General features: G+C 53.3%; 1 protein-coding gene across 4 annotated transcripts in view; it reads left to right on the top strand.

Annotated features, from left to right (window-relative positions):
* GPR137B (G protein-coupled receptor 137B) overlaps nt 1–23,441 on the top strand; it is a 55,743-nt gene that overhangs the window by 5,170 nt on the left and 27,132 nt on the right. For all 4 annotated transcript variants that reach the window (XR_011496235.1, XM_044758616.2, XM_044758612.2 and 1 more), the window contains exon 2: nt 15,650–15,699. Coding sequence is in view for 3 of the 4 variants with exons in the window: in XM_044758616.2 (XP_044614551.1) it covers nt 15,650–15,699 (50 nt within the window). In the remaining variant the exon portion in view is untranslated. The remainder of the gene's footprint in view (nt 1–15,649; nt 15,700–23,441) is intronic.

Here is a 23,441-nt window from a genome sequence, read left to right as displayed (position 1 = left end):
GGCTCATGGTAGGGGCCTGAGGCCCATGGTGGGGGCCTGTGGCTCATGGTAGGGGCCTGCGGCTCAAGGTGGGCCAGCAGAGGCCTGTGAATGAGGAGGCTACTCTGGGAGTGGAAGGGACCCTGTGGGCAGAGCTGGGTTCACATCCTGGCTTTGCCCCTCGTGTGGCTGCCAGGCCAGTTACTGACCTTCTTTACCAGGAAAACAGAAACCATAGTGCCCCCGCCCCGGGCAGGAGCCGGTGAAGGAGGTGCCGTCAGCGCCACATCGCTGCGCTCTTCTTCCCCCTCCGCTGAGATGCTCCTTCGACGTGTCCTGACAGCGGAACCTAGGTTCTTGCTCAGACAGCAAACCACAGTCCTGAAGGTCAGGCCCCAGCTCTGCCTCTGCCCTTTATCAACCCACCATGTCATCAACATGACTTTTGCCACCAGGTTGCAACTTTTATGTTTGTAAATTGGCAGTGATGCATGGCCCAGCCTCAGGGAGAGAATGGAAGTCAGCAGTTCCTCACAACTGCGGCTCCTGAGACCGAGGGCTGAAGGGATCGGAGGTCCGGTGGCTCGCCCCTTCATCTTCCCGATAAGGCAGCTGAGGCCTAGAGAATTCCAGAGACTTGTCTGGGGTCCTGCAGAGCCAGGACGAGGCCCGGCGTCTCTGAGCCTGTGCGTGCTGTGCATACCACCCCCAGCTCAACTGCGCCACAGGCCTTCTCCTTGCTGTTGGAGAACTGGAGGCAGCAGAAGATCCAACCCAGGGACCCTCTCTCCACCCCCGGAAAAGGGAGGGGGGACCTGAGGATAAGACTCACTGTGGCTCTTGGCAGTCAGTTTAATCAAGAAGTGTTTACCGGATACCTATTGTGTGCCCGCCCTAATCGAGGAGTCGTGAAGAGGGAAGCTTCTGGGCCTCCTGGTGATTACAAAGAAGTAAGAAGCTTAGGAACACACAAGGCAAGCCTTTGCCAGTCCCCAAGTGCCTCAGTTACTTCAAAACCAAGACCACACAGTCACACGGGCAGGGAATATGCGTGGCCTCAGCTCTGTGCACCACACCTTGGCCTCCCGGCCCCTGGCACTGGCTCCTTGTGGTCACTCAGTGGGCTCACAGATGCCAGACTTGAGTGTATGTGTGTGCGCATGTGTTCATTCCTGTGTACATGTGCCTGTGTGAGTGTGTGTGCATACCTGCGTGTGTGTGCCTGTGTGTATGCATGCCCGTGTACGTTTGCCTATGTGAGCGTGTGTGCATGCCTGTGTGTGAGGGCATGCCCGTGTGCCTGTGTGTGCCTGTATGTGTGTGAGTGCTTGCACATGCACGACCAAGAGAAGTTTCCTTATTGCTTTCAGTCTGCACCCATTACCAGCACCCTAGGAAGTAGCTTCCTAATTTTACTTCTAAAAATTTCCCCCAGGAAGGAGCCTTCTCGTTTTAACAGCCCAGTTGCCCAGGATCTCCCCTCAGCGCACTAGCCTTTTATTCTCTCTGCCCCCTTGTTGCTGCCTCAGTGCCATAGGGTTCACCTGCCAACTTCAGGTGAACCTCGTCTCATTAATGCCCTCCGTGCTCGTGGGAACAATTAGACTCTCATAAGACATCCACCCCCATTGACCAGGAAGTCTTGATTTCCCAACAGCGAGGCCGACCTGCGCTGCCAGCTTTGTCCTTGTGCAACGAGCACAGAGCCGTGGCTTGGGAGCCTCCGTCTGGGTCCTACATGCACTCGCGCCTACAGGGTTTTTCTCCCTGCCTTTCCTGGGTCCCACAAGCGGGGCCCAGCAGGGAGGCAGGAGAATGCACTGTCCGGAGGCTCGGTTCCTTCCTCAGGTGGGTCGCCCAGGGCTGTGTCCAGCAGTCTCCCACAGAGGGCTGTGATGTGTCCCTCGTTTAATTACCCAGAAGCTGACCACCTTGGAGGTGATGGGTGGGGCAGTGTGGAACGGGCTGACAGAGAAGAACATGGACAAAACAAAAGAACATCACTGAGAGAGTCTTAGGTTTTTGCAGCCAGTCGTGATCCCGAGAGCTGCTTTCCTCAGTGGCTCCTGCTCGCCCTGCGGTTCCATGAGAGCAGAGGACCTCTTCCTGGTTTGTGGCGCTGCCTCCACCCTGACTTTCTGGCAGGTCCATTTTCTCAGGACAGAAGTAGCCTCAGCAAACAGTTCGGACAATACCTGGCACGTGGGCATTCACGGAGGTCTGCAAAGGCTTGTCAATATTTTGCTTTCTGTTTGTCCTGTGGCTACAGTTTGGAGTCTGTTAACCTAGGAGGACAGGTGAAGGCCAGGCTGTTTTACTGTACAAGTGGGTTCATGTCCTCAGACTCACGTGCAGAGGCCGCAAGAAACGACGTGGAGACAGGCCCGCGGCAGTGTTTCAGGCCTGTGAGCCACACAGGACCTCTGTTGCATCTTCTTCTCTTTAAACATCTCTTTTAAAAGATAAAAACTATTCTCACAGGCCATACAAAAACAGGCTGTGGGCTGCACTTGGTCCTTGGGACAAGATTAGGACAAACCCAGTGTTTGTCTCCGAGCCCCCACCCCACCTTTATTCTATTCTTGCTGGGGCAAGTTGGAAATGGGCTTTTAGCTTCTCATCTCGTGGTTAGTGTCCTTTCTGAACAAATCTTATCGATCACCTGCACTCAGGTGTCTGGGGTCAGAGACAGTAAGTTGGGATTTCTGCCTGGAAGGTCCACTGACTCTTGGAAAGGACAGACATAAACAGAAAAGAGAGTGCCATGAGCCACTTGCCACCGCAGCGCACAAAAGGCAACCTCTCCCCTGCCTGCCGAGGGCTGAGTACACAGACCTGGGGCCTTGATAGGCTGGACATCTTATGACGTCATTGGCACCTCCCTCCCCTTTTAAGGGCAGACATGCTTGCTAAGCTACGCAGTCTGTAATACACAGAGTAAACGTCTACACACAATGGAGTCAGCTCCCTGGGCTACACCCTACCTCATATGTCGCTCTGCCCGCTTCCCACACCTAAGAGCTGTCAGAGGTCACATTGCCCATCAGGTGATGTGATGGTCGTTTCTTGTGCCTGGCCAGTGGCAGACAGAGCAATGAGTGTGAGCAGCACTGACTCCCCACGGCCCAGGCCCCGGTCAGGACCGCACTCCTGTCCTGATGAGATGGCGCACTTCTGTCCACGCGGAGGTCCTCGTCCTCCCAGCTTTCACGTGGTAACACAGGTTTGGACTGGAACAAGAAGACTCATTTCATTCATTCAGCAAGTGTGTTTTTTAAACTGCGTGAAATTCATATAACATAAAATTAACCATTTTAATATGTACAACTTAGTGGCATTTAGTGCATTCACATTATTATGCAACTATCACCTCTGTTTGGTTCCAGAATATTTTCATCCCTCCAAAAAGACACTCCATACCCATTAAGCAGTCACTCCTCATCTCCCTCACTCCAGCCCCTGGCAGCCACCCGTCTGCTTTCTGTCCCTGTGGATTTAGCTATTCTGGATATGTCACATCAAAGGAATCATACAACAAGTGGCCCTTCGTGTCTGGCTTCTCTCACTTGGCATAATGTTTTTGAAGTTCATCCGTGCTGTAGCGTATGTCAGTGCTTCATTCCTTTTTAGGCCTGGGGACTCCTCCATTGTCAGCGTGGACACAGTTGTTGACCCGCTCCTCCGCTGATGGACATTTAGCTTGCTTCATCACGGGTTTGTGTGTGCCTGTTATTCTCTAGATGCTGTGCAAACCGGCTTAAGGTCAAACGTGGTTCTGCCTTCATGGGACTTAGCGTTGAGCAGGGAAGACAGACTGGGTAAAGAATGTCTCCTTTGTGCCATTGGCCGATGTTACTTAGTGACCGTCTTTACAGTGGTGACGTGAAGTGTGCAGTGTTTCCAATAGAAGGTTGGGGGCTTAATTCACTCCTTCATCTCTGTGATTCTTCCTCTACGATACAGGCTTTGAAAAGAACCAGTGGCTTTTGCTACTGTTTAAGTATAAGTCAAATTCATTGCCCTGGTTTGTTCCAGCAGCTTCCTGCGGTGCAGACCAACATCAGGCTAGAAAGGCAGTGCTTGGGGGGAAGGCTAGTTAGCTCCCGTTCCTACCCCGGGGCCACACAGAGCCAATGTCAGCCCTCCTCCCCTGACACACGCCTGTGCACAGATCTGATGGCATGTGTTATATCTTCCCCGAGTCCCCGAGCCCTCTCTGCTCAGGGTGGGACACCCCGTTCCTTTCATTGTTTCTGATGGGCTGTGAGTTTGTCCCTCACCATCCTGGTCACTGTCCCACAGGCTCTGCTTGGCAGCTCCAGGGGCAGACTGAGGTCTCGGTTCCAGCAAGCAGTTCCTGTCACTGTGTTACTTCCTCTCAAGGAGGTACCGCCGGCCTTTCTCTCAGGTCAGGATACATGGAGCATCATCTAACACTGTCTTAGTCTGTTCGGGCTGCTCCAACAGAGTATTATAGACTAGGGGCTTAAACAGCAGAAGGTTATTTCTCACAGTCTGGAGGCTGGAGGTCCGAGATCAGGGTGCCAGCCCGGCTGGGATCTGGTGAGGCCCTCTTCCTGCTTGCAGATTGCCGACTTCTCCTGTGTTCTCACCGAGTGGAAGGCAGAGAGGGAGCGCTTGGGGGTCCCTTTTATAAGAGCACTAATCCCATTCATGAGGGCTCCTCCCTCAGGATCCAATCCTCTCCCCAAGGCTCCACCTCCTCATACCATCACATTGGGGTGTAAGAATTTAATGCGTGAGTTTTGGGGGGACACAGACATTCGGTGCATAACAAGTACCAAACTGCTCCCAGCCAGGACAAGAGTTCCAGGAAACCTCAGAATCCTCCTCACTTCTGAAGCAGAAAGTTATTTTGTGGCAGAGGGAAAAAAAACAACAGGCATTTTCACTGCTAACTTATTTTGTCATTTGTGCATAGTTTGCCCTAAGGATCAGGGTACAGTGTGGGACAGGACACACTGCTGCAGTGGCACGGAGGCCTGCCTTCACGGAACCTTCGGGCCTGGCTGGGTGCAGCCCCAGCTGAGCTTCCTAGGCTGAGAACAGTGTCCTCCGTGCTATAATGGGCGAGCTTATTTAAGCACATTTGGAACAAGTATGGGCAGGGCCCCGGCTGGTAAATATGAACTGCAGTTGTGGCCGGAGCGGTTCGGAAACATAATAACCATAATGGTACCTTGTGAGGCCACAGCCCTTTCCATGCATGAGGCTGGAGAGAGAATCCTGCCAGGGAGGCTGGACCGAGTTGTTAGTCTCCACCTGCGCCTGTGGGAGGGCGGGTTTCCAGCGGGTGGCCAGGACCGGGCTGCTGCTGGGGACTGCGGGGCCGCCTCCCTTCCTCCCTTTCAGGTGGGGCCCATGCCCACTTAGAAGCAAGGCTACAGCAACCCTGTGGGGCCGCCCGGGGCGGGGACACAGGCTGCCGTCTGGGAAGGGTCTTCATGTCATCGAGCTTTAAAAGGAGGAGGCCCCCTAATGAATGTCTGTACCGACCCCTTTATCTTACAGATAGACACGGAGGCCCAGAAATGTGGAGAGTCCATCAGGGCTGAGCAGAGCAGGTTCATGGCAGTCTTTCAGCCACGCCCCTGAATCCAGACTCTCAGGGGACAAGTGGTGACACAGAAAAGCAGGGAAACTGAAGGCCTGTGTTTGGTGTGTCTTTAGGTTGACATTGAGGGCCTCCCTGGCCCCACTGCCCTGCGTGGGCTGCCTGCCTGGCCTGGCTTAATCAGTCCCAGGCTGCTTCGGGGCGGCCTGGCTGGTGTAGGCCTGGTGGATGGAGTCACAGTTCAGGTCATGAGGCCAGGGAGGCTCATGAGCCGATGGAGGGGTGGAGGAGAGAGAGGGGCTCAGCTGGACGGGGGACTGGGAACGGGAGAGGCAGCAAGTGGAGGCTTCTTTTGCGGGACCTCTGCCCCTTTATCGTTTACTGGATGGGCTGGGGTCGGGCCAGCTAGGTGTGAGGCCAGCTCCTGTCTCGTGGGCTTCCCAGTGTGACTGTGGGGATAAGACACACAGGTGCACACACACACATGCGTGAGGAGGGGTCTTAGGTCCCCGGTCAGCTGGACAGGACAGTGGAGCTCTCAGGAGGGCTGCAGAAGGCCGAGAATACTCCCACGGTGCTGGGCTTTGCAGACATTCCGAGGAAAGGCAGTGTCGCTCTTGGTCCTGGGGTCACGTGTGAAGATGCTCGCCTGAGTGCTGGGTCCGTGTTCCGGGGTCTGCATGGGCCCAGGAAGCAAGCCCGCCTCACTCCTGGAGCTCTGTGCTTGCCAAGTTCAAAGGCAGGAGGTGACACAGTGAAGATTTGACCCCGGACCCAGTCGCCTCCCTGGGGGCATCTGCACCTAGGCAGCCCGGGACACAGAGCACACACCTTGGCTTCAGGCTGCCGCTGGCAGAATTATGTGGCATCAACAGCATGCTCCTTTTTCTTTCATGGGGTTCCATGGCTTTAAAAGGATGGACAGTGTCTGCAGACATAGAGACGTCGCCCTCGCCGTCTCAGAGAGGTGGCCTGAAATGCTAGTCCCCTAGAGCTGTCCCTTGCTCTGCTTCAGGGACCGCTGCAGAAGGGGAGAAACCCTACGTCTGGGTTTCAGGGACTCCGACGGTTGTGTCACCTTGCTCTGGCGAATGAGGATGCTCGTGTGGAAACAGAATGAGGCAGCTGACTCATGACTGTCACCCGGGAAGACCAGGGCCAGAGTTTGCATAATTTCCCCAATATATCAGGAAGTGGGCAGCACAGGGGGACCACAAGAGCAAATAGCAAATGTGTCAGTGGTTCCTAACCTTTGTGAGTATGAAAGTTCCTTTTATGGTCAAGAAAGCATCTAGGGTCACAGTTTAGTAGTTGTGTGTTTAGAATCATGGTTTGAGAACATACACAGGGACTAATAATAAGAACAGCAGGGCCAGCCACACTTCCATAAACACTTATGTAGAGTCTCTTAGGTGGCAGGCGTTTGTCTAAGTGCTCTATGTGTATTCATTCACCTCATCCTCACAAAATCTTCTGGGGTGGGCTCTATTGTTAGTCTCATTTTACTGAAGAGATGCTTGAGGCACAGAGAGGTTAGGTCACTTTTCCAAAGTCACACAGCTGATAATTGCTCGAGCCTGGATTCAAGCCCAGGTGAGCCAGCTCCAGAGTCCACACCCTTAACCATCTTTAGATGTCTCTGTGCTAGAGATGGACACATAGCTGTGGCCAGTATGTAGTGGAATACTGTGCCTTAGTGAGAAGGCATGAACTAGAGCTGTGTGTTTCAATATCTGTACATTACAGACACGTCATGATGGGTGAACGAGCAAGTTGGAGCAGGGTATGGAAGATGTTAATACCTTCAAATGAAGTGAAAAACCACGTAGTGTTTGTGAATACATGCACACATACAAAGTGTAAGCCTGCCTGGGCGTAACACCACCGAATTCAGAGAGCGGGTGCTTTGCAGACCAGGGAGGATCAGAACCAGGGAGAGATGCTGGGGCCTTCAGTGGTGTTATTTTTATTTATTAAAAATAAGACATGGGCTGGCCTGGTGGTGCAGCAGTTAAGTGCACACGTTCTGCTTCTCTGTGGCCCGGGGTTCGCCAGTTCGGACGGATCCCGGATGTGGACATGGCACCCCTTGGCAAGCCATGCTATGGTAGGCATCCCACATATAAAGTAGAGGAACATGGGCACGGATGTTAGCTCAGGGCTGGTCTTCCTCAGCAAAAAGAGGAGGATTGGCAGCAGATGTTAGCTCAGGGCTGGTCTCCCTCTGAAAAAAAAAGAAAAAGACTAACAATTGGAGCATCGTGGCAGTGTTAAAGGTTGACTGGGCTCCATGGTGGGTACACGAGTATTGGCTACGTTATTTCTTAGTGTGTATGTGATGTATTTTCTAGTAAAGTTTCAACCCACCATAAATTTGTAACATTTTCAAAGGAATTTGCATACATACTTTTAAAAATCGTGTGTGTGTGTGTGTGTGTGTGTGTGTGTGTGTGTATGTGTGTCAGTCAGATAGAGGGAGAGAGAGGGAGAGGGCCATGCTGGCTCCTGCAGACTCCAGTCCGTGCCTGGTGCACGGAGTTCCGACCGCGCGGTGTCTGCGAGGCTCCCCGGGGCCGCAGCCCGCCCGTCCGCGGAGCCGCGGCTCGCAGCGCCAGGAGCCGCCCGGGCTTTGGGGGCTGGCCCCTGTTGAGGGCGGGAGCACTGTGGGGCATCCCCTCTGCCTGTCCCTTTCTAAGGGGGCGGCGCCCCGAGGTGGAGACGGAGACGCGGGTCGTGCTCTGGGGGATTCGTAAAAGCAAAATGGCTGCACAGAGCGGTGTGAATGAAGCGCGAGTCTGCAAGCATAGTGCTGCATTCAGTCGCCACAGACGCTGCCTCTGAGGACACAAGAGGTGACTTTTGTTAGTTTTGCCGAACGCACAAGGGACACTGTCATACCCACAAAGAATCGCATGGGCTGTTTCTGCCAGGAGCAGCCAACATGACCTTGGGGAAATGATTAAGACAGCGAATGCCCCTTTGGGTTAGAGGGAGAGCAACGGGCAGGCGGGGCTCCCAGGGTGGGGACAGACTCGAGAGACCGCCATGGGTTGCGATTTATGGGGGCACCGAGGCAGGTCCTGCGGCTGCTCCGAGAGCCTTTCTGCGGCTGTCGAAGCAAGTACGTCATATGCCAGTCTCCTGCGTCATCGTCATTGGAGAGGCGGAGGGCCTGGGGTCACGGAGCGGGCCCTGAGCTGCCTGGGGCAGGGCCGCGGGTCAGAGCTGGGGGAGGGGGCCCTGAGCTGCCCGGGGGGGGGGGGGGGGGGGGGGGGCAGAGCTGGTCCCGGGCGGGCGCTCCCTCCCCGGGGGCATCCTCCGCTGCGCGTCATGTCATGCCCACCTGGGTCAGTCTTGAACAAGGATCAGAGGAGCCAGGGTCCATCAGTGGCGTCCCCAGACCTGAAGTAGGTCTTCGGGAAGTCACCTAGCTTCCCTCTAGTTGGTATTAGTTCCAGGTGGACTTTTTAAAGAGCAGAAATGATGCTGAGACCAAAAGGAAGTTGCGACTGGTGGAAAGGGCTTTTTTTCCGCGGGACGACCGAGCTTCTGATGGAAGCTGCTGCTGCTGGCCGCTGTGGTCTTCAGCCCTGCTGGCCTCCTGTCCTCGCATCTTCCCCACCCGCGGGCCTGGTGTTATCCCAGGGGAGGGGCGGGGTGGGGAAGGAGGCCGGCCCTCCTTTACTCGCCCTCCCACAACTGTTCTTCCTTTCCCCAAGAGGCAGCTGGGGCTCTCCCTTCACTTCCAGGGTCCATCCTGACCTCCCCGCCCCCTGGGCCCCTGTCCAGGGGCAGGCGGCTGCCTCCTGCTGCGGTCCCCTGACACACCCTCAGCCCCCTCCTTCCTGCCTCAGTTTCCCAGCCATGTGCCTCCCTCCCCAGGGCGCCCTCCTCCGCCCCCTGCCCTCCAGCCTCTGCCTCCCTCTGCTCTACCGTTCTGGGGCCCACAGGCTGCCACGTTATGGTTGGGTCTCCCACTCTTACAAATGGGTCCTGCACCCTTGGATGATCTCTCTCATTTCACGAGCGCGTGTAGAAGGAGAAGCTGCTGCTCTCGAGCTAACTCTCACTCCCACTTCCTCCTCCTGCAGGCGCCGGCTGGGCCAGGCCAGGGCCTGCCACCCTTGTCCCCTTGGACCCTCCCTCCGCAGCGTCCGATGCCCTGATGGAGACCCTGGCCTCTCCCTCCCGGCGCCTCTCAGGCCTGACCCCCCGGGTGCCCACTGCCTCTGGGCCTCCTGTTCTTTCTGCTCCTTTGTGACGGAATTCACCCTCTTTACAATCCCCATTTAAGGGCACTGTATCCACAGTCGTGCAACCATCACCACCGCCAATTTTAGAACATTTTTATCAAAGAAACCCTGTGGCCTTTAGCTGTCACTGCCCATTTCTTCCCAACCCCCAGACCTGGGAGCCGCTGGTGTGCGCGCTCTCTCGGATGGGCCTTTAAACCTGCGCCTTGTTTTCATCGTCTCTCTCAGCCCGCAGACCAGCCCTTTGCTTCTGGTCCCCGCCCTGGCCCTCTGGTTTCTGACCGGATTAGTTCCACGGAAAACCTGCGCTCTCTCCCCAGGGAAGTGCACATCCCTCACCTGGCTTCCGCTGCCCCTGCTGCCCTCCCCGGGGCTCCCAGGCTGCCCTCAGGCCGCCTCCTCCCCATCTCCTCATGTCTCCTAGCACCTCCCCACACCTCCTCACACCACCTCACACCTCCCCACATCACCTGACACCTCCCACATCTCCCACACCACCTCATACCTCCCAGACCTCCCACACCACTCACACCTCACACCACCTCACACCTCCCCACATCACCTTACACCACCCACACCTCCCACAGCACCTTATACCTCCCACACCACCTCACACCACCCACATACCTCCCACACCACCTCACACCACCCACACCTCCCCACACCTCCCCACACCTCCCACACCACCTCACACCTCTCACACCACCTCCCACAGCACCTCACACCTCCCATACCACCTCCCACACCACCTCCCACAGCACTTCATACCTCCCACACCACCTCACACTACCTCACAGCTCCTCACACCACCTTGTGCCACCTCACACCACCTCACACTACCTCACAGCTCCTCACACCACCTCACGTCTCCCCATATCACCTCACACCTCTCTACGTGACCTCACACTTCTCTGTATCTCCTCACACCTCCTCACAGCACTGGCATGTCTGTATCTGGTTGTGAGTTTCTCGAAGTCAGGGACCCACTTTTCTTTACTTTCACAATTCTTGAGTCCACATTCAGTGCTCAGTGTCAGTTGACCCATTGTGAACACCACCAATCTGAATGTGGGGACAATTCAAATTTTTATCTGGCCTCGCTTGTTCTTAGCACTCACACAATCGCAGTCTCCTCTCTCCGATTTTGCGGGTGTGGTTTTGCCCTGAGCAGGCAGAGCCACACTCCCAGTAGCTCTGTGAACTATGAGGGAGTAATTAATCTTTGTCCGCCTCCCCAGGGGGAGCCGTCTCCTCCTTCCAGCCAAGTTCCTGCTGAGGTCAGTGGGAGCCAGCACAGACTGTAGGAGATGGGCAGCCCGATAAGAGATCCCAGCAGCCAGAGAGCGGGAGGCAGCCCAGGAGGGTTAGCTCCGGTTCTGGGCGGTAATCAATCTTCAGTGAAGCCTCCTGGAGCACAGACGGGGTGGGGGTGGGGCGGGAAGGAGAGTTTGGATTTATTTTTTTGAAAACTTGGTCCAGACATTTATGCAGTTTAATGAGGGCAAAAATTATACTGTAATTACATATATATGTATATATATATATTTGCGTGTGTGTCCACCTGCCATTAAACATGTGGATGGAGCTGCAGGGGTCAGGAGCTGTGGAAAGTAATGTTTCCGATGTGTGTGTGTGTTTGTGTGTGTGTGTATTTATTTATTTGTTTATTTATTTATATATGTCAGTTTAAAATGCCAAGAGTTCAAATACAACGCTAAGGAACTTAAGTTTAAGGATTAACTTGAAGGATAAAGGAGGAGTTTCCAGGCACAGCTTGAATGGGCCCAGCTGAATCCAAGAGATATACTTGTCACAAATTATAAGCAGTGGGCAGAGCTTTATCTTGATGTTGTCGCTTGACCTTTGCTTAGAGAGAATCATCTGGTTTCCTGAATATCAGATTGTGCCGTACCTGGGGCTCTTTTTTCCCTCCAGGCAGAGATGTGGAGTTAATGATGGTATGAGTTTGAGTTTTATGGGGTCTCCCCATCTTTCGTTGCTCAAGTCCTTGTCCAGGGTGGGCCTGTGGGTCCCCGTTGGGGCAGAGCGCTTAACCCAATGGACCCTCGTGCTCAGTGAGGTGTCCATGTTGAGCTTGGTTGGTGTTTGCGTTCACAGGCTGAGTATCACTTTAAAGTTATCATTGCTTCTCATTTGTTGTGGTTATTATTACTGTTATTGTCACTGTTACTATTATTAAAGCTACATTGAACATCACCCGTGCTTAGCGCCACAGGGCAGTGTTTCCCAAACTCTGTTCCCTGGAACACTCATCCGGAAGACCTCAAATGGACAAGTAAGTTTGTAACCCTGCTGCAGACCACGTGTTTCACGTGAAGATTCACGGCATAGATTAGCCTCTTAAAGGCTTTCGGAATTCCTGCAGGGAAAAGCTGTTTAGTCTAGCAGTTTCTAAATTTGGTCACTTGACACTTATTTCCAGTAACCTTTATTAATTCCTGATTCTGTGGGAACACCTTGAGAAGCCCTGCCTCCGAATAAATTCTCGTAAGTGGAATTGTTAGGGCAAAGTGTGTGATTGTTCATGAGGCTTGAATCCTGGACCAAATATTTCACAGTCGTGTCTGGGAACGCTGTCCTTTATTGTGTTCCGGGAAGGGTGTTCTGGGATCCAGGCTGGCCTTAGAGGCCATCCTGCCACCCCTGACCCGTTCAGTCTACCCGCCACCAAACGTGCCGATGGAGCTTCAGGGGCCAGGAACTGAGGGAGGTAAAGAAATGTGTCCTGTTTTCTTCATAAAGGAGGATGGTGGGGACGTAGGCTGTACTTCCAGTTAAGAGAGTGCACCTGCCTCTGCAGCTGTTGGCTGGGTGTGTCATTCTGTGGGTCCCAGGCCCTGGGGACCTGGCGTTGGCTGAGAGGTGGGAGCCAAGTTAGCCATGAGTTGACCCTGATCTGCCCCTGCTCTCTCATGCCATCCTGTGGGACCAGGAGCTGCGTGTGGAAGATGAGGCAGCATGTGGCCAACGAGGAGAGAAGAGCTGACGTGCCCCGCCACGGGGCTGAGCCCACGTCTCGCAAAATAGTGACCTGAGCTCTGACCGTCAGAGGCTGGAGCCTTTCGGCTTTGCATCTCCTCTTTTCATCTCCTCGGTCCAAGTCTTAGCTCTCCAGGAGACTAGAAGCCTATTGAAGGCAGGACTGGTCATATTTTTCTTTCATGCCTGGTGGCACTTTGCACAGAGTGGAGTCATAGGGCAGGTCCCCTAGTTGGACCACAGCAGAGGGGATGCCATCCCATGGGCTGCCCTGTGGCAGTGCCCGGGAGCACTGCTAGAGGCCACCGTGTGTAAGCGTAAATGGAGTGACTTGAACTGAGTGACCTGCCACTGAGTAAGCCCCGAGTGTGGCAGGATACTAAAACAGTATCTGCATAGTTCCTTGACAAGGTCAGGCACTTTCTTAAGACACTGCAGTTTCTTCCCCTCGCTTTGATTGATATCTGTGAAGTCTCTCACTTATTGAAAGTAGGTTCACCAAGTGCTGTGTAACCAGGAGCGTGCTTCTGAGAGCGGGTATTGCTATATGTTGGGCGAATCAGTGTTACATGTTGTAACAGAACTTTGGATGGTGTATAAATCTATTCCTTGTTCCTAAGAGAGGTTGTTTTGTAACCTTTCTCCTGTGGCCTGCAGAGAAATGCCAAAGGTGAGTGACTTGCCGAAAATCCCAAGGGAGGTTGTCAGCTAAAGCTGAGCTCAGGACCCTTTTAAAGTAAGAGCAATGTACTCAGGCCATCTATTTGTGTTATTACCAGATACTTTAGTTTATTTATGATGTAAACCCTTACCTCCTCCCTTCTTCCAGAGAAAATTTAGGACGGAGACAAAACTCATGTCAGAAAGCAGATAATTCTGCCATAAGTGTGGAAGGCTTAGCTGTGAAGCTCTGAAAACGTGTTTTTAAAAAGGGGTGGGGGGTGGCTTTGCTTATTGTAAAACCTGTAGGAATTCCTGGGGTTCCTTTCTCTCCCCCAGATGTGGATTCTGTGGGTTGGAGGCCTCGGTTGGCAGCTCAGTGCTGGAGTGGGACATGCGGCGTGAGTGCGTCTCCGTGGGCTTGGCCCGGGACTTGGAGCTGCCCTCGTCTCTGCTCCTAGCACCATACCTGACCTCTTGGTGTCGTCTGACTATTGTGATCACCTGTTTCAATTTGTTTTAAATTAGAGATTACAGAGCTATTCAAGAGTATGAGGTCAGGCTGTTTCATTCTCTTTAGATCAGCATTTCTCTGGAGGTGGTCCTTGGGCTAGCCTAGTCGGAATCACACTGGGTGGGGAGCTTAATTAAAATGCAGATTCCTGGGCCTGCCCCACCTCACCGATGGCATCTCTGAAGGTGGGGCCGTGGGACTTGCATCTTTAACATGGTCCCCAGGTGACTCTTGTGCACTCCTAAGTCTGAGAGCCACAACTGAAGGCCACGGCAGAAGGTCTTCTAAAGGCTCCCAAATGGAAGTGCCTTCTCCTCTTGCCTAGGTATTCTGGGAATTGGGCCAGAGTCACCTTGGAGGGTCCCCACCCCTTGTGACATCTGCACCAGCAGACTGGGCTGGGCACTTGGGATCCCCCAAGGGTTTTCCTGGGCTTTCTTTCAACCCTCCCTGCAGCAAACCAGTTTCTCGCTGCTTCCTCCTCAGACAAGGGGATCTAACCCCTGTGTGCCCCCGGGTCCCCAAGCTGCCTGCCCCTCCTCCCCTCCCACTTACCATGCTCCTGCTCCCCATCCTCTTTCCTGGTCCCTCACTACTTACACCTCAGGCAGTGGCTCCCCCCTTAGACACATCTTTGCAGGGACTGAGCAAATCCTGAGAGAAGGACCAAGTGCAAAGAGAGCTGAGAAGAGTGTGACTGGGGAGTTAGTGAGGAGAGGTGGGGCCAGGGACATTGCAGCCTGCGGGGCCAGCGCAGGGAAGGCTGAGGCCGAGGCGCAGGGGCTGTGCTTGGAGGCAGGAACGCAGGTCTTCTGGTGCCCCCCAGATCACCTCTGAGAAAGTGTGCTCTCTTTCTACTCTTCCACACCCTTCCTTTCCTTCTCCCAGTGCTGCTCCCCTCCCCCTAAACACTGGGGATCCAGGATGGCAAATGATGAGCATATGTTCTGCTCCTCCACCTTCCTCCTCCAGCCCCCGGCCGGCCCCTGACACCCGAGTGACCGTGACCCGCCTGGGCCTCCCTCTGAAGCTTTGTGCACACACTGTGCGCACACACAGCCATAGCACTGGGCTGGAGCTTGAGCTCACACTTCTCTCTCCTCTTCGCCTTCTCGGAGCCTCCACCAGGCCGGCCGCTGTGTCCTCACAGACGCCTTAGCAGTTGTGCAGGCTGCTGAGGATCTGGAGAAATTCCAGCACACAACCTTTCTCCTGTAGAAAATGATCGAGTTTCAGACTTCCATAGTCCAGGGACCTTTTAAGTGTGCTGCAAAGCGTGAGGCGTGGTAAATGGACACAGTACTCCAACAACATTAATTTGATGCCAGTGAAAATTCTCGTAAAGTATGAGGATGGACTGTTTATCTCTAGGAGAAGTATAGGTTCAAATGTGAATCTGAAAATAAGAGAAGTACTTGGCAGTAGTAGACGAGTAATGGCTTTACTTTTTTTTTTTAACCATTTTTAAATACCTTTATTTTAAAATTGTATGCACAGCCTAAAAAATGTGCCCCTTAACAAACTTTCTCTCAAAGCAGACATCTCAATTTCAGAAACTGCACCCCCACGCCTGGGCACGAAGGGAAAGGGGGTTTCCAAGCGATGAGATCAGCGTGTTGGTGTCATCGTATTGTGTCCCCAACTTGCCATATTTTTCTGTCGTTGCAGGTGATTTTCAAAGCCAAGTCAAAATATTCTCCAGAATTACTCAAATACCGGTAAGTACCCCGGGGCATTTCTCTCTGTCATGGCGGGTGAAAGACTCACATGGCGACCATTTTCCCCTGCTGGGGTTTGCACACGTCACTTCCCTGGGAGCTGCCGGAAGCAGTCCCGCTTGCTGAGGGTTGGACTGACAGCGTCGTGTCCATTGCCCCTAAGGGTCGGCTCATTGAATCGTGACCTCCTAGGGCTTGCAGCCCATTTCTCTGTTTAGAAACAAGAGCCTGGTGGTGCCTTTCATCTGAACCTTCCGGAGGCCCTTGTGAGGTAAAGGGCCCCACAGAGGTAAGAAGGTTCCTTGAAGGTGCCAACTGCTGGCCGGGTGTCCCTCCCTGCTCTGAGTGCAGGAGCAGCTGTGGCAGAGCCTTGTCCCTGCAGCCCTGCCCTCCGCCTGGTGGCCTGACCCAGCTCGGCTCTGCTGCTGACTGCTGGCAGGCACTGGTTTCTGGAACTCCGCAGTGCGTTGTACGGTTACCATGACTGGCCGCATTGCCACGCGTTTGGGTCTCCATCCACATCTGGCAGATGTACGTTGACTGGTACTCAGGCATCTGAGGCAGAGGTGTGGTCTGTGTCCTTGAGAAGTGCACACTCTGTGAAGATGTCCTAAACAACACGCAAACTCCTGGAATCAGGCAAAGCAGCACACGTGACGTGTCGAGAGCATGGCAGTCTCAGCCACAGGCTGCTGTGAACTGTGGGAGTCACAGCAATTGTGTGGACGAAGTGAGGCCTGTGTGTGGCTGAACAGGAGAGGCTTGTGATCTGGAAGGGAGTGCCTTAAATCACAGGCCAAATTCACGTGAAGATGTGGATATACCTCTTTCTCCTGTGGACAGGGTCCCTAGCTTTCCCCAGATTTTCAGAGAGGTCTGTGACTCTCCAACAGCCAAGAACCAGGGGCTTAAAGAATGGTCAGACTGGCCAGAGGGGGAGGGGGACAGAGCGTCCAGAAGGCGTGAGCCGGTGTGGCGTGAGTCAGGGTGTGCTGATGTCCCGCCCAGGAGAGCTCCACTGCTGTGGGCAAACATGTCTGCAAAGGTGGCTTTGACCATTACCTGCTTGAGTCAAAATGAAAATTTAAGTATTTTGTTACTTTGAAAATATGTAAAAATGTAGGGGCCGGCCCGGTAGCACAGCAGTTAAGTTCACACATTCTGCTTCAGTGGCCCGGGGTTCTCCAGTTTGGATCCTGGGTGTGGACCTGTGTGCTGCTTATCAAGCCATGCTGTGGCAGGTGTCCCACATGTAAAGTAGAGGAACATGGGCACGGATGTTAGCTCAGGGCCAGTCTTCCTCAGCAGAAAAGAGGAGGATTGGCAGCAGATGTTAGTTCAGGGCTAATCTTCCTCAAAAAACAAAAAAGTATACATATTATATTTTATTTAAATGTACCTCATCTTAAAGAGACTATTTCTTTAAAATTCTGGAGGTGTATGTTTTAATCTCCATTTTATGTCCAAGGAAACTGAAGTTCAGGAAGTTACACATCAGTCCTCAGGCCGAGAGACGAGTGACGAGACTCGTGGCACAGAAAACAAAGTCTGGGACTGTCAACTGGGACTTCTGAGTGCACCGTGGGATGACATTGGTCCTAAGGAGCACAGTTGACAGTTGCAAGTCCAAGCAGACGACTCCCTTCCTTCTCTCATAACAAAAGAGCTAACCTGTCCTCTGTGTCTGCAGTCTGGCGCTCCAACCCCTCGACCGGAAATGTAGATCTGCTGGGGGGCCTGGGGAGCAGAGAATGAATGAAGATTGGGGTGAGGGGAGAATGCCCTGGTTGGAGCACGGAGCCAGTCTTATCTTGGAAATGGTTGATTGAGGCTGGGGTAATGGTGTCTTCTAGAAGGGAAATGTGAAAGCACTGGTGGGAAAGGATAAGTGTTTTCAAAGTTCTCAAGCCCTGAACACTTGGGGGATGGGGGCTTTCGGCTGAGAAGACATGTGAGAGGATGTGTGCATGGGACAGTACTTGATCCCTGAACTGACAGCAAGAGAGGCTGTGCCGAGTGTGTGACTGCCTCATTGGGAGAGGTCTGAAGAGATGCAAGGACAAGAAAGGGAGCAATGCAGTTGGATCCTGATGTTAAAGGTGGGATTTGTGGGCCCCAGAAGCTAAGAATTTCTTGAAGCCAGGAGGTGAGGTTTCAGTGGGAGAAGCTGTTAACGCAGATCTAGTAACTTGGTTGCCAAGTGTACAGAAATCCTAGGCGTTCTTTGTATTTCGGCACATCTTTAGTCTCCTCTGTTTAGTTCCCGGTTTCTCTTAAGCCAGATGCCACTGTGGATATTTCAGGCTACGATTTATCCCTCGAGATGGTTTGATACTTCGGCTTCAAAGTAGACTGGCTTCCCTAATTTAATCACGACACATTTGAAGTGAGTCACAAGCCATTTGTCTAGAACTATCTGAGACTTCTCACCCCAAGCTACTCCTGTGGCGGTTCTGTGTTTTTGAAGATAATTTATGTTCAACCCAGCCAAGAGCCCTTTTATTTTTCACGTACAGTCTCCCTTTCACTAACACGTCTGCCAGCTCTTTTTGCTGGAGCCGGTGCCCATTTGACTCGGTTTTCCTCTTTCTTGGTCTATATTTTTTAATCTTTGGCTTAAGAAATGTGAACATTGGGTGTGGGAGTGCTCAAGTGTTGAAACATTTTCAACTGTTTTCCCTCCATTTTTTATTCTTTTAATAAATAAAGACTATAACGAGCCGGGCTTTGCTGACGATAACAGGCTTCCGTCTAGCAGGTGGTCCTGTAGGCCCAGAGTAGGATTTGGTAGACGGAAGTCGGGGGCAGGACGGTTTTAGACAGAAAGGTTAGCTTGTGTAAAGACAGGGAAGTGGGGACTCCTGGACGGGTGGGGACAGCAGTAGACTGGCTTAATTAACACATGTGGCCCTGGGGTGCATGGGATTGGGGGTGCAAGGGTGGGGTGTAAGGCGGAGGTAGATTAGGAAACTGTGACACTGGTTCTGGCCAGAAGGCGTGAGGCGGTGAGGTGGTGAGGGTGGGAAGGGGCACAGCTAGGGGACTGGGAATAAAGAATGTGTTGAACTTGACGCCTGATCCAACGGGAGCGTGGGGGTGGAATCAAAGATCTTTAGCGTTTCGGAGTCTGCAAAAAATTATGGTGGAATTCTGGTCATTAGGAAGGCTCAGGGAAGTGCTGGAGGAGGAAGATTAGGCACTGAACTTTGGACGTGGCCTGGGTGACGGGGCCTCCAGGGCAGGCTCACTGGGACAGGAGGCTGGCCTTAGCACAGAGGCAGCGGCTGAGACAAGAGCTTTCTGAACGTGGTTGGACAAAAGCTGCGAGTGAGGGTGCAGGAGGGAGCGTCTGTGCCCTGGACGAGGGCATAGAGGAGAGTCGAGAGGAGAGGAAGGGGAAGCGGGAGGGGAGGAAAGGGAAGCGGGCCTCCGTGGCCTGGTGGTGGGGAGGATGCAGAGCTTGGGGGACTGTGGAGCCAAGGGAAGGCGGCTCCGGCAGGTGGGGAGGGTGGAGGTCTTGTGGGCTCAGAGACCGCGGGGTCAGCAGGGGCCCGGCAGAGCCCAGTTACCAGGGGGAGTGTCTGTGGAGGAAGTGATGGTGGGAGGAAGTGAAGCCTTTTTCTGAAAGTTGCTGTTAAGAAGGGTGAGACCTTGGGGCTCAGTGGGGGAGGTCGGAGGAGAAAGTTGACACCAGCTGCAGGCTCCTTGGATCCTCAGAGCAGCTCCTTGATGCAGGACGGGAGGCGTCCCCTCTGCCTCACAGATGAGGACATGTGCCGAGAGCCTGCCGCGATGTCGCAGTTCTGTCTCCACACCGTTCTCTCTGTCACGCCAGGCAGATGAGGGCAGGGGGAGGGGAAGAAAGGAGGGTGAAGGCGAGGCTTGGTGGCCATTGTGTGACAATCCAGGATGGAAAGGGCGGCAGGGAGCCACACCACATGAGCGTTCATGGGTGCCGCACCCTCTGTATCGCGAGCTGTGCCTGGCTTCCTCCCCTTTAGCCTTTCGGTACTTTCCCAACATCCTCTAGTGGTCGTGTATTACTTTTACAATAAAGAGGAATAAGAATTTATATCCACACTAGTGTTGAAAACAACAGCCACGAGGAGTCATCTGGAAAAGCTAAATATCCAGATTGTGCCTTGTCCGGAGGCTCATTGCTGTCATATGGATAGAAAGTGTGGTGCACACTAGCAAGGCTCCAGAAACAATAGGGCTGATTCCAGAAGCTGCATGATTCCATCCTTTTGTGTTCTTCACAAAAGCACAGCAGATAATGATAAAACAATAAAAAATAAAAACGCAGATTTTTGGTGACTCCCAAATGATGCTGCCTTTGTCTCTCTCTCCATGCCTTTGATTTTCCCCACCACTGTGAGAACAGGGAGGAGAAAAGGTAAAAATCATAATAATTCACTGTGAGCCGGGCACTGTGCTGACTGCCCCCAACGCATCCTTTGCCCGGCCCCCTCAACAGCCCTGCGAGACAAGCACAGAACTCCTGCCTTGTGTGGTGTGGAGGAGGAAGCTGGAGCCGGGCCTGGTTTGGTACCTGGCCCAGGCTCACACGCACATTGCACAATTTCCTGATTAAGGCACACCACAGGCTTTACAGGAGATTGCGGGAAGAGAAGCAACAGTCCTGCATCAAATGAAGGCTGTCCATGTTGCAAGATGCTCCTGATCTCAGCAATGGGGAAATGTGAGCAGAGCGTCCTAGACTTGAAGGATAGGGCAGCCTGCTGGGCAGTTCCCCTGAGCCCAGCATGGCCTTTGGGCGCTGGGGACACGTTGGGGGCTGCCGCTCCTGAGCTCAGTCTGCCCTGCATACTGTGGAGGTAACTACCAGCAGGTGTGACAGGGAAGGACAGTGGGCAGTAGGGAGCGCCGCTGGCTCCTGGTTTAAGGAGAGACTTGTTGGTTGAGAAGCAGCTGGCCTGAAGGAGCTGGGGGTGAGCAGTCCTTGGGGAGGGAGCAGCAGGGACCGTGACACTCCGTGAGAGATTGAGGTGGGTTGGGAGGGCCTTGACCAGTGATCACGTCCTGTGAAAGAGCCTGTCCTTGGCAACTAATTCATGTGTACTTTAACAAAAAAATTTGTGTGTTTGAAAAGCTTTGAGTGCATAACTACACCTGAAGTTGAATCTCCGAGACTTCGAAGCATGGCCCACTCCACCCTCAAGGGGTGCAACTCCAGGGCCCCCCTTCACACGAGATGCTGCCGCAGGACAGTGAGTGGCGGCTCTGACCACCCCATGCCCCTCTTGTATATCTCTTGTCTCCTTTCACGGCCCCACACTGTGTCCAGCTCCCGCCGTTCCCCATCATCATGCCTCAGGCCTGCCGCCCTCCTCGGCTCCTTGGGGCCGCCAGCTCCCCTGCCTGCAGCCCCTTCATCCGTCCAGGCTCCACACTGTGCCCAGATCATCTTTCTCAGACCCAGACGTGGCCACGTCTGTCACTCCTTTGCTTATCAGCCTTGTGTGTTCCCCGGTGTCTCCTGACCCGGGTTTCTCTCCACCCCGTCCACCTCCCCTGCGGGCCTGTGCTCAGGCTCAGCAGACCCTGGCCAGCCCAGGCGGAGCGTGCTCTCTCTTGCCTTCCCTCTGGGTACCCAGCAGACTGTCTGCTCTGTCCCTGCCCTGTGCTCTGTCCATCCCCCCAGCATCTTCCCGCCACGCTGCTGCCCATGCCCCAGCCATGCCTTCTCATCTCCTCATCTCAGCATCCGCCCATGGAGTAACAGCCCCCAGTCCTCTCTCTCTGCCTTGGAAGGTGCGATTCTTCAATTTTAGGTTGTTCTCCCTAGGAAGGAGGAGATCTAATGACAGCTGCGATGGAGGGTTTAGAGGAAAGAAAAGCGCGGCCCTTGCCCAGATAGTGGATGAAATGCTTTTGGGTTCACAATGCACATCTCCACCTGGACTGACACTTTCCTTCTTCCTTCCCTTCCTCTTAAACGTATTTATTGAGCTCCTGCTATATACAGTGTGGATCGAGTCGGGTAAGGAAAGAGCCAGAATCTCCATCTTCATGGAGCTTGCTGCCTAGGTGGAGGCCGGCCTCCATCAGACCGTTGTCCGTATGCTTTATTGTAAGCTGTGACAATTCTGTGAGGCTCGAGTCCAGGGGATAGGAAAGCAGATATCAGAGACCTGATGGGGCGTGTGTGTGTCTGTGTGTGTGTGTGTGTGTCTGTGTCAGTAAGGGGGGTGCAGGAGAGAGTCAGGAAAGGCTTCTTTGAAGAAGTGATATTTGAGCTAAGATCTGAAGGATGAGAAGGAGTGAGGTAGGCAGAGTTTCTTTGGTAGAATTTGAGTTCTGGAAATTGTGTGAGAGACTTTGCCCATGGATAGTAAATTATTAATTACAAGACATAAAATCTAATTCAGATTAGCCTGGGTTAGGGGTTTATTGCATCACCTTGACATCTGAAGGCAGGAGGTTCAGCTGCAGCTCCAGCTTTGCCCTCCGTCCCTCCCCCTCCCTCCCTGTCCCTCTCTCTCCCCCTCCCCCTCCTTCCCCTCCTCTCCCTCCTCTGCCTCCTTCCCTCCCTCCCTCACCTGTCTCCTGTCAGTGGCATGATGTCTGGAGCTGGGACTAGAGTCCAGGTTTCTGTGTCCCAGTCTCTGATGCCTTTGAAGACACCAACCTCACTCTCTCGCTTCAAAACCGTTTCTGATGGATGGATTTCTGCTTTTGGGCTCGCACACATATTCAGCTCAAACCAGTCTATTTTTGAGGCAAACAAGTCTGTTCTTTATTTGCATGCCTACTGAATGATGTCTACCTGAAGTAAACGTGATACGGACAGTCCTAAAGAGAAACTTGAAGCTGCTGATTTTGCTCTTAGTAAATCTGAGAAGTCTTTATCCAGACCTCCCACAGGTCCCTTAGGAAGCGTCTAGGTCTGAGAAACCGCAAGTTAAAAATGGCCAATCACGTGGACAGCTTGTGCCTGTCCAGCCTCAGGTGAGGTGCTGTGGCAGATTTTTAACCAGAGCAGACCACTGCATCCAAGAGTGAGTGTTCCCAGGTAAAAGTGAGTGCTACCCAGGGGCTGGCCTGGTGGTGTAGTGGTTAGGTTCACACACTCCGCTTCAGTGGCCAGGGTTCGCGGGTTTGGATCCCAGGCGTGGACCTAGCACCACTCATCAAACCATGCTGTGATGGCGTCCCACATACAAAATAGAGGAAGGTTAGCACAGATGTTAGCTCAGGGCCAGTCTTCCTCAGCAAAAAAAAAAAAAGAGTGAGTGTTACCTAGACCCAGTGACATTTTGGGGTAAAACCCTTTATAAACATTTTCTCATTTAATCCTCACAAACAACCAGCAAGGTATGTATCGTTGAGACTCTTTTCAGATTACGATGCTCAGGCTCACACAGGTTGATTTTGCCCAAGTTCACAGAGTGCAGAGTTGTCAGCGCTCGTGGGAACAAGCTCTGACTCTGTGCCCTGCTCTTTCTCTCTGTGTATCCTGTGAGCAATGAGTGTTTGGGGGGCGCGTCAGCTGATATGTCCTCATCTCGTCCAATCCTCACCCCCTCCCAGAGACAGGGGAAGTGGGCTCAGAGAGGTAAAGTGCCTTCCTGGAGGCACAGTTGGTTGAATCCGGGAATGGCTGTCTCCAAGGTCCAAACTCTTAAGTGTTAACTTTGGGGTGTGTTCTGCTTCTAGCAGTTAACCAAAAAATATCACAGTTTCCTTCTGGAATGATCCAGAGCATACAGCCAGCGTGC

The sequence above is a fragment of the Equus asinus genome, chromosome 2 (genome assembly GCF_041296235.1).
Source record: "Equus asinus isolate D_3611 breed Donkey chromosome 2, EquAss-T2T_v2, whole genome shotgun sequence".
In the NCBI taxonomy this organism is placed as follows: domain Eukaryota; kingdom Metazoa; phylum Chordata; class Mammalia; order Perissodactyla; family Equidae; genus Equus; species Equus asinus.
Note: the sequence above shows the minus strand (reverse complement) of the source record. Positions and strands in the feature narration are given on the sequence as shown.